Here is a 10,665-nt window from a genome sequence, read left to right as displayed (position 1 = left end):
GCTAGTTCCCTTGTGGCTATTTGTATTTGTATTCATTATGGATGCCCAATAATAAAGGCAGCAGCTACTCTTCCTGGGGTCCAGCAAAATTAAGGCAGTAACACAACATTACAATACATTCACAACAGATTTCACAACACATTAAGTGTGCCCTCAGGCCACTACTCTACTACCACATATCTAGAACACAAAATCCATGTGTACGTGTGTGTATAGTACGTATGTTATCGTGTGTTGCTTCACAGTCCCCGCTGTTCCATATGGTGTATATTTAATTAACTGTGTTTTAAATCAAATTTTACGGCTTGCATCAGTTACTTGATGTGGAATAGAGTTCCATGCAGTCATGGCTCTATGTAGTACTGTGTGCCTCCCATAGTCTGTTCTGGGCTTGGGGACTGTGAAGAGAACTCTGGTGGCATGTCGTGGGGTATGCATGGGAGTCTTAGCTGTGTACCAGTAGTTCAAACAGACAGCTTGGTGCATTCAACATGTCAATACCTCTCACAAATACAAGTGGTGATGAAATCAATCTCTCCTCCACTTTGAGCCAGGAGAGACTGACATGCATATTATTAATGTTAGCTCTCTGTGTACATCTAAGGGCCAGCCGTGCTGCCCTGTTCTGAGCCAATTGCAATTTTCTTAAGTCCATCTTTGCGGCACCTGACCACACGACTGAACAGTAGTCCAGGTGTAACAAAACTAGGGACTGTAGGACCTGCCTTGTTGATAGTGCTGTTAAGTGCTTTATTATGGACAGACTTCTCCCCATCTTAGCTACTGTTGTATAAATCAATATGTTTTGACCATGACAGTTTACAATCCAGGGTTACTCCAAGTAGTTTAGTCACCTCCACTTGCTCAATTTCCACATTAATCATTACAAGATTTAGTTGAGGTTTAGGGATTAGTGAAAGATTTGTCCCAAATACAATGCTTTTAGTTTCTGAAATATTTAGGACTAACTTATTCCTTGCCGCCCATTCTGAAACTAACTGTATCTCTTTTTTTGCAGTTGTTTCAGTTGCTGTAGTAGCTGACGTGTATAGTGTTGAGTTATCTGCATACATAGACACACTGGCTTTACTCAAAGCCAGTAGCATGTCATTAGAAAGATTGAAAAAAGTAAGGGGCCTAGACAGCAGCCCCGAGGAATTCCTGATTCTACCTGTATTATGTTGGAGAGGCTTCTATTAAATAACACCCTCTGTGTTCTGTTAGACAGGTAACACTTTATCCACAATATAGCAGGGAATGTAAAGCCATTACAAATGTGCTTGTTGATTGTCCTTCCCTATAAGCATGCTGAAAGTCTGTTTGTTTACTGTAAAATAGCATTGTATTTGGTCAAACACAATTTTTTCCAAAAGTTTACTTAGGGTTGTTAACAGGCTGATTGGTCAGGTATTTGAGCCAGTAAAGGGGGCTTTACTATTCTTGAATAACTTTAGCTTCCCTCCAGGCCTAAGGGCACACGCTCTTTAGTAGGCTTAAATTGAAGATGTGGCAAATAGGAGAGGCAATATCGTTATTATCCTCAGTAATTTTCCATCCAGATTGTCAGACACCGGTGGCTTCTCATTGTTGATAGACAACAAGAATTTTTTCACCTCTTCCACACTGACTTTACGGATTTCAAAAGTACAAGTTTTGTCTTTCATAATTTGGTCCGATATACTTGGATGTGTAGTGTCAGCGTTTGTTGCTGGCATGTCATCCCTAAGTTTGCATATCTTGCCAATGAAAAAGTAATTGGCAAGAAACACTAAAAACACTAAAAGCACTAAGGTGTTGAACGCTGTTAATGACCAGCATTCTCACATAGGTGTTCCTATTGTCCAGGTGGGAAAGGGCAGTGTGGAGTGCGATTGCATCATCAGTGGATCTGTTGAGGCGGTATGCGAATTGGAGTGGGTCTAGGGTTTACGGGATGATGGTGTTGATGAGAGCCATGACCAGCCTTTCAAAGCACTTCATGGTTACCGATGTGAGTGCTATGGAGCAGTAGTAATTTAATCAGGTTACATTCGCTTTCTTGGGCACAAAGACTATGGTGGTCTACTTGAAACATGTAGGTATTACAGACAGAGAGAGGTTGAGAATGTCAGTGAAGACACTTACCAGTTGGTCCGCGTAAGCTTTGAGGTCATGTCCTGGTAATCCATCTGGCCACGCGGCCTTGTGAATGTTGACCTGTTTAAAGGTCTTGATCACATCGGCTATGGAGAGCGTGAACACACAGTCATCCGGAACAGCTGGTGCTCTAATGCATGCTTCAGTGGTTCTTGCCTTGTAGCAAGCATAAAAGGCATTTTTATCATCTGGTAGGTTCATGTCATTGGGCAGCTCGCGGCTGGGTTTCCCTTAGTAGTCTGTAATAGTTTGCAAGCCCTATTACATCCGATGAGGGTCAGAACCGGTGTTGTAGGATTCAATCTTAGTCCTGTATTGAAGCTTTGCCTGTTTGATGGTTCGTCTGAGGGTGTAGCAGGATTTTTCATAAGCGTCCGGATTAATGTCCCGCTCCTTGAAAGCGGCAGCTCTAGCCTTTAACTGGGAGCAGATGTTGCCTGTAATCCATGGCTTATGGTTGGGATATGTACGTACGGTCACTGTGGGGACGACGTTGTCGATGCACTTATTGATGAAGCTGGTGACTGAGGTGATATACTGTTCAATGCCGTTGGATGAATCCCGGAACATATTCCAGTCTGTGCTAGCAAAACAGTCCTGTAGTGTAGCATCCGCGTCATCTGACCACTTCCGTATTGAGTGAGTTACTGGTACTTCCTGCTTTAGTTTTTGCTTGTAAGCAGGAATCAGGAGGATAGAATTATGGGTGGATTTTCCAAATGGAGTGCTAGTGAGAGCTTTGTACGTGTCTCTGTGTGTGGAGTAAAGGTGGTCTAAAGTTTTTTTTCCTCTGGTTGCACGTGACATGCTGGTAGAAATTAATTAAAACGGGTTAAAGTGTGCCTGCAATAATGTCACCAGCCACTAGGAGCGCCACCTCTGGATGAGCATTTTATTTTTTGCTTATGGCCTTATACAGCTCATTGAGTGCGGTCTTAGTGCCAGCATCGGGTTGTGGTGGTAAATAGATGGCTACAAAAAATATAGATGAAAACTCTCTTTGTAGATAGTGTGGTGTACAGCTTATTGTGAGGCACTCTACCTCAGGCGAGCAATACCTTGAGACTACCTTAATATTAGACATCGCGCACCAGCTGTTATTGACAAATAGACACACACCCCCACCCCTCATCTTAGCGGATGTAGATCTTTTGACCTGCTGATGCATGGATAAGGCACCCTGATCTCCGCACCCTGTATTGCCTTCTTTTCTTCATGCGAATGACAGGGATTTGGGCCTTGTCTGGGAGCAACATTATATCCTTTGCATCAGACTCGTTAAAGAAAATATATTTGTCCAGTTTGAGGTGAGTAATCGCTGTTCTGATATCCAGAAACTCTTTTTGGTCATAAGAGATGGTAGCAGCAACATTATGTTCAAAATAATTTACAAACATTGAGAAATAACACAAAATAGTAAATTTAGTTAGGAGCCCGTAAAACGGCAACCATCCCCTCCAGCGCCATTCACTATCAATATCACATACATTAATCAAGCATTTCACACATACAGTTGAAGTCGGAAGTTTACATACACTTACATTGGAGTCATTAAAAATCCTTTTTCAACCACGCCACAAATGTCTTGTTAACAAACTATCGTTTTGGCAAGTAGGTTAGGACATCTACTTTGTTCATGACACAAGTCATTTTTCCAACAATTGTTTACAGACAGATTATTTCACTGTATCACAATTCCAGTGGGTCAGAAGTTAACATACACTAAGTTGACTGTGCCTTTAAACAGCTTGGAAAATTCCAGAAAATGATGTCATGGCTTTAGAAGCTTCTGATAGGCTAATTGACATCATTCGGCTGAATCTAGTTGATAATCCCTAGTTTAATGTATGCCATTTTCAGACAGAACAGTAGCGACATTTACATACTAAATGCCACATGATAACTGAAAAGGGTATGCTAGTGAGCTGTCTATTCTGTAATATGTTTAAAGTACTCAATTAAATGTATTTTATAAAGTCCTTTTACATCAGCAGTTACAGCATGTTTACAATATGTTATATACATAATCATCATTCTCTCTGGTCAAATTACCCTAGTCAAATGTTTTTAAAGTTGTTTATTTGAATGATTATGGTAGTTGTTCAACAAAAGTTTTTCAAAACAACCAACAAATGCAATCATATTCATGTAAAAGGAAAGACGTCCACCATGTTACTGCACAATATACTTAATGATATCTGTTTATCTTATTGATATCTAAATATTGATATCCATTTCAGCACTAAGGGAAAAAAAGTACTTTTACTGTATATGTAGCTGATAATTCACAGAAAAATCGTACATCAATCCACATACAGCGATCCTCACCTCAAGCAAACAGGATTTTAAATAAACTACAAGAACGATTACTTTACAAATAGTTTCAAAATATATTTTGATAGTTTCCACATAGTGATGCATGATTTCATTAATAATCAAGGTGACAAATTTGTACATTCATGGGAGGTAAAATGTATTGATCACTCTACATTCAAATAATCATTGATCTCGCGGCAGTGTACAGCTGGCTAAGAAATATGATAGAGATTTATGTTGACAGTTATGGCACCCTGCCAAATTGTGTTGCCTTTGTGCAGCCGGGCACACATAGATTCCTCAGTTCCAGGATCCAGGGGGAATATGTATCAAGCGTCTCAGAGCAGGAGTGCTGAAGCAGGATCAGTTTTGCCTTTAAAATCCCAATGAATAACTAAGATTAAATGGACTGGGGGACCTGAAAAGTCCTAATATACCACAATATATACAGTAACTGTATCAAAATCATAATCACTCACTCTTGATCATCCAAAATGGACTCATGTTTTGATGTTCACATTTTACTCTCTGTAACAAATAGCCTACAGATTTTTCCACATTGCACAATAATATGGTCCATAATTTAATAAAATAAAGAAAAATATACATTTGGAAATAGGCCTGCATAAAGGAAATCGGCCTTAGACTCATAAGTCAATTGATGTTGACTGTTTACAGAATAATACATGGTATGAGTCATATCCTAGGTCTGTATACCTTGTTTGAGAAAGAGAGAAGGAGAGAGGCTTGTCTCTGACCCTGCCAGTGAGGTTTCATTAAGAGTGGAAAATGTGCAATTTCAGTCATACCAGGGTAGTTCACATTGTCTGTGTCCCAAGAGCACACACTTGAAACGTGTATCTGCTCTTGGAACTTGTGTCTGAAGAGCAAACACAGCACAGTAATGTGTCACCACATAGCCTTCACATTGTACTGTACAAGGGGCCTTACAATTACTCACCGAAGGTCAAGCTTGGGTCTCTTGATAGTCCACTTCAATGTGAGTGAAAATGGCTGTGACACAGGACAGTTGAGAGCAAGTCATAGTCCTGTTGCCTCAGCACATCTAGTTGCTAACCCTGCTTGCCTCTCAGTCCAGTGAGGTCTCATTCAGTGGGAAATGTCCACCTTGAGTCAAACCTGGACAGCTCACAATGTGTATCTGAAGATCCCACTGGGCACAAACTGGTTGAATCAACATTGTTTCAATGTAATTTGTCAAAGTATTGTGACATGGAATATATGTGGAAAATACATTGGATTTGCAAAAAGTGACTCAAATATACAGTAATAATGTATTCACATCTCAGGCAGGGACAGCCCCTTGGAGACTAAAAAGTTTTGTTAGCTTCACCCAGGACACTGTTTTCACACTTGACAGGCCAGACACACCAATAGCTCTAAAATATACACTGTTCAAACCAAAAACTTTAGCACCTCCAAAGCTATCCCTCAAGGCTTAGAGGAGCTGTCATTTTCAGTGACTGAACCCTGAACCCGAAACTTACAACATCAGTCATTGCATAAAGTCACCTTGCCGTACACACAGGTGTCCTGAAACACCATCTTCTTGTCAGGCAACTCACAGGTTACCATGATCTCGTCCAGCTCTGTGTTGAATTGGTCCGTAGTCTCCACCATAGACGTGTCTTTGACCACGCTGTAGGTCAGCGCCACGCTGTATGTGCCGCCGGTAGGCTTCTCAGAGCCTTTCCGTCCGCAGAGGCAGAGCTTGCGGAAGGCGGCACGGAACTTCTGCGACATAGCATTGTAGATGATAGGGTTGATTGCGCTGTTGAGGTAGACACAGCTCCGACAGAAGAGGATAAACCAGGTGTTCATGTAGGCCTGCTCCAGGAAGGAGTTTACCACCACCAAGGTGCGGTACGGCATCCACAGCACAGCGAACAGGATCACCACCACAGCCAGCATCTTGGTCACCTACGACATGGAAGAGAAGGTGACTATGGGCCACTTTTCAATCAAACAACGCCACTGGGTTTATTTCCCTTAAATTGCAGTCTGCAATACTGTCAGCAACACAATAATTATAGAGTGAGACAGAAATGCCATCTGTTGTGTAGATACAGCTATACTGTTTATGCCTCAAGGTTCCATATCATTTCAGATGGTGCCTATATTTCCCATTCATTGGGAATTGAAGTATATTGGATCTACAGATTGGGCTATATAATCATCTGAAAAACTTTGATTTTGAAGTGAACTGTCACTTTAAACGTGTAATAAACATGTAACATTAGTTGTTTGGATTAGTTAGCTTATAAATACTGATCATTATTTCAAATTATTATAATATTAGTCACTTTATCTCTACATATATGTACAGTACACACTGTATCTACTGTACCTCAAACACCTCGCACCCCTGCACATCGACTAGCTACTGGTACCCCTTGTATATAGTCAAGTTATCATTACTCATTGTGTATTTATTCCTCGTGTTATTTTTTGGGGATGATTTCTCTATTTTTCCTCTCTGCATTGTTGGGAAATAAGCATTGCACTGTTAGTCTACACCTGTTGTTTACAAGCATATGACAAATAAAATTTTATTTTATTTGCACTCCCTCAGTAGGCCTACTCTGGATCTTGTGTCCCAAAGCTAGGGGTCAGTTTGATGTAATACCAAATTCCAATTTTATTTGTCACATGCTTTGTGAACAACAGGTGTAGACTAACAGTGAAATGCTTAATTCCAAACAATGTATTGACTATAGCTCAGCATTCAACACCATAGTACCATCCAAGCTCATTATTAAGCTTGAGGCCCTGGGTCTCAACCCCTCCCTGTGAAATTTGGTCCCGGACTTTCTGACGGGCCGCCCCCAGGTGGTGATGGTAGGAAACAATATCTCCACTTTGCTGATCCTCAACACTGGGGCCCCACAAGGGTGCGTGCTCAGCCCCCTCCTGCACTCCCTGTTCACCCATGACTGCGTGGCCATGCACGCCTCCAACTCAATCATCAAGTTTGCCGATGACATAACAGTAGTAGGCTTGATTACCAACAACGACGAGGCAGCCTACAGGGAGGAGGTAAGGGCTCTCGGAGTGTGGTGTCAGGAAAATAGCCTCTCACTCAACATCAACAAAACAAAGGAGATGATCGTGGACTTCAGGAAACGGCAGAGGGACCACCCCCCCATCCACATCGATGGGAGAGCAGTGGAGAAGGTGGAAAGCTTCAAGTTCCTCGGCGAACAGATCACTGACCAACTGAAATGGTCTACCCACAGAGAAAGTTTGGTGAAGAAGGCGCAACAGGGCCTCTTCAACCTCAGGAGGCTGAAGGAATGTGGCTTGTCACCTAAAAACCTCAAACTTTTACAGAAGCACAATTGAGAGCATCCTGTCGGGCTGTATCACCGCCTGGTACGACAACTGCACCGCACACAACCGTAGGGCTCTCCAGAGGGTGGTGCGGTCTGCACAACGCATCACCGGAGGCAAACTACCTGCCCTCCAGGACACCTACAGCACCTGATGTCACAGTAAGGCCAAAAGGATCATCAAGGACAACAACCACCCGAGCCACTGCCTGGATACCCCGCTATCATCCAGAAGGCAAGGACAGTACAGGTGCATCAAAGCTGGGGCCGAGAGGCTGAAAAAGAGCTTCTATCTCAAGACAATCAGACTGTTAAACAGCCATCACTAGCACAGAGAGGCTGCTGCCTACATACAGACTTGAAATCATTGGCCACTTTAATAAATGGAACACTAGTCACTTTAATAATGCCACTTTAATAATGTTTACATATCTTGCATTACTCATCTCATATGCATATACTGTATTCTATACCATCTATTGCATCTTAGCCTATGTCACTCTGTCATTGCTCATCCATATATTTATATATTCTTATTCCATAAGGTATTTGTTGTGAAATTGTTAAATATTACTTGTTAGATTTGGCTGCACTGTCGGAAACTAGAAGCACAATAATTTCGCTACACTCGCAATAACATCTGCTAAACACATGTATGTGTCACGACTTCCGCCGAAGTCGGGTCCTCTCCTTGTTCGGGCGGCGCTTGGCGGTCGGCGTCTCCAGTCTTCTAGCCATCATCAATCCACTCTTTTTTTCCCATTTGTTTTGTCTTATTTTCCTCACACCTGGTTTCAATCCCCTCAACCACTTGTTGTGTATTTAACCCTCTGTTCCCCCCATGTCTTTGTGTGGGATTGTTTATTGTTTCATGTATGCGCACGTTAGACTAGTTGCGCTGGGTTATGTCAACCCATATTGTATTTCGTGTTCGTTGTGCCATGTGTTTTTGGTTCGCCTAAATAAAACGCTACCCAATATCTGCTCTCCTACGCCTGACTCCCGTACAGCCATTTACGCATACCTGACAGTATGTGACCAATACAATTTGATTGGATTTTGATTTGATTGGAACAGTGAAATGCTTAATTCCCAACAATGCAGAGAGGAAATAATACGAAATGAGACCTGGCTGCACACAGACTCCTGGTGTTGTGTCAAAAAGCTACAGACTCCCGATGTTGTATCCCAAAGCTAACTCACCGCTTATGCTGGCTACCATTCTGTATTCCAATGTATTACCAATACCCAATAAATAGGAGTGCACTTGTAGTTTTAGGAACCAGACTCCCGATGATGTGTCCCAAAGCTAACTCACCCATATGCATTCCAATGTATTATCAATGGCTAATGAACAGAAGCGCACTTGTTTTTTAGGAACCGCAAATCACCTGTCTCCGAGAAGTAGCGGTAGTGCTGGTGTGGTGGGAGTTTTTACATCCCCTTGTTGTGTTGCTTTGTTCATTTTTACTTTTATCGTTGCGTTCAGAAGGTAACGGATTCATGATCAGGATTCTGGCGATGAGACCATACAGAATGGTAGCCAGCATAAGCGGCACAACAAAAAATATCCCGAAATCCAAAAAGTAAATGGGCAAATAGAGTTGTCTTGAAACTTTGTAGCTGCATGTCACGATGGTCACGTCGTTCTCATATGCTTCTTCTTTGATATCTGACAGGTAGAGCCACATGACGGAGTAAAGTAAAGTGAAAACCCAGACAAACAATATTATCTTCTTGGCTCTGGACAGTGTGCACAGCAACTGGGCTTTTATCGGGTGGCAAATAGCGATGTACCTTTCGATGGTAAAGGCGGTGATAGAGCAGGACGATGCATTGATTCCCAGGTACTGGAGGTAGGTGATTCCGAGGCATCCTGACCGGCCGAACACCCAAGACCCGAAGATGCTGTCCGTGATATTCGGTAAGCCCGCCGCAATTAGTACGATGAGATCCGCAACGGCCAAGCTCACCAGGTAGCAGTTGGTGGGTGTCCTCATGTGTTTAGTGGTAAGCACCACTAAGATCACCATAACATTACCAACGATACCAAAGGCGCATATCACGAAAACTAACAAAGTGCTCACCACTTTGTATTCGATTATTTGGTCCGTCCAAGTCCCCCAAGTCTGATTCTCTTGAGCTTCAGTAACATTTTCCATTTTCAGTTCTCTGAATATGTCGAGTAGAGAGAAAGCAATTAATTTATAAAGTAGCCTACCCACTACAAGTAGGCCTATAACCGAATCAGTAGGCTATTACGCGGTAGTAGGCTAGTATATACTACTATGGGAAGTAAGCCTGTCAACCTACTAGTTGAAAAATACATCCATGCCAAAAGGTAGGGTATTGTGCTTCAATTCCAAAACATATTTTTCCACTTTCTGTCTCACACTTGCAAAATAAGCATTGCGTATTACTTGGCATATTGTGCGTAAAGGTGAGAGCACGCCGATTGTTGTTTCCAGTGTTTCTTTCATCCAAAGTTGTAGCAAGTGAAACAGGGAGTCAGTGCGCGCATCGAAGTCACAGTGGTGTCACTAATTAAGGAGAGTGGGCCTGACTGAAAGGGATGAGAGGAGGGATGCTGGTTTTTGGTCATTTTCTCTGCATCATCAGACATTACCCAATGCGCTCTCTGAGATTTGACGATTTGGGGGAAATAATCTGTCACCAGTTGCTTTATGCCATCGTGAAAGAGTATTTTGTTTAGTAATTGAGTAAACAATTGAACAATTTAACAGTGTATTGTTGGTTCATAACCGTTGGTAAGAATGGTGAAAATAATTTGAATGGTGATGTGACTAGCCCACAATACATACACATTTGATTCCCTTTTTTATGATATCATTGTAAATGTAAA

The 10,665-nt window shown here is 42.1% G+C and overlaps 1 protein-coding gene across 1 annotated transcript; it reads right to left on the bottom strand.

The window, feature by feature from the left end:
• Positions 1–4,306: 4,306 nt before the first annotated feature.
• trhrb (thyrotropin-releasing hormone receptor b) lies at positions 4,307–10,311 on the bottom strand. Its single transcript, XM_045709624.1, has 2 exons — positions 9,194–10,311; positions 4,307–6,393 (listed from the first exon to the last, which is right to left on the bottom strand). The coding sequence occupies exons 1-2, from the start codon at positions 9,962–9,964 to the stop codon at positions 5,965–5,967; spliced, it is 1,200 nt and encodes a 399-aa protein (XP_045565580.1). The 5' UTR covers positions 9,965–10,311; the 3' UTR covers positions 4,307–5,964.
• Between the last annotated feature and the right edge of the window lie 354 nt (positions 10,312–10,665).

The sequence above is a fragment of the Salmo salar genome, chromosome ssa27, assembly GCF_905237065.1.
Source record: "Salmo salar chromosome ssa27, Ssal_v3.1, whole genome shotgun sequence".
NCBI classification, from domain to species: Eukaryota; Metazoa; Chordata; class Actinopteri; order Salmoniformes; family Salmonidae; genus Salmo; species Salmo salar.
The sequence above is the reverse complement of the archived record's forward strand: the minus strand, read 5'-3'. Positions and strand labels throughout refer to the sequence as shown.

Coding starts and splice junctions, on each gene's coding strand:
- trhrb (XM_045709624.1), bottom strand. CDS start 9,964: ATGGAAAATGTTACTGAAGCTCAAGAGAATCAGACTTGGGGGACTTGG. Junction 6,394..9,193: donor CCGCTACTTCTCGGAGACAG/GTGATTTGCGGT, acceptor TCCATGTCGTAG/GTGACCAAGATGCTGGCTGT.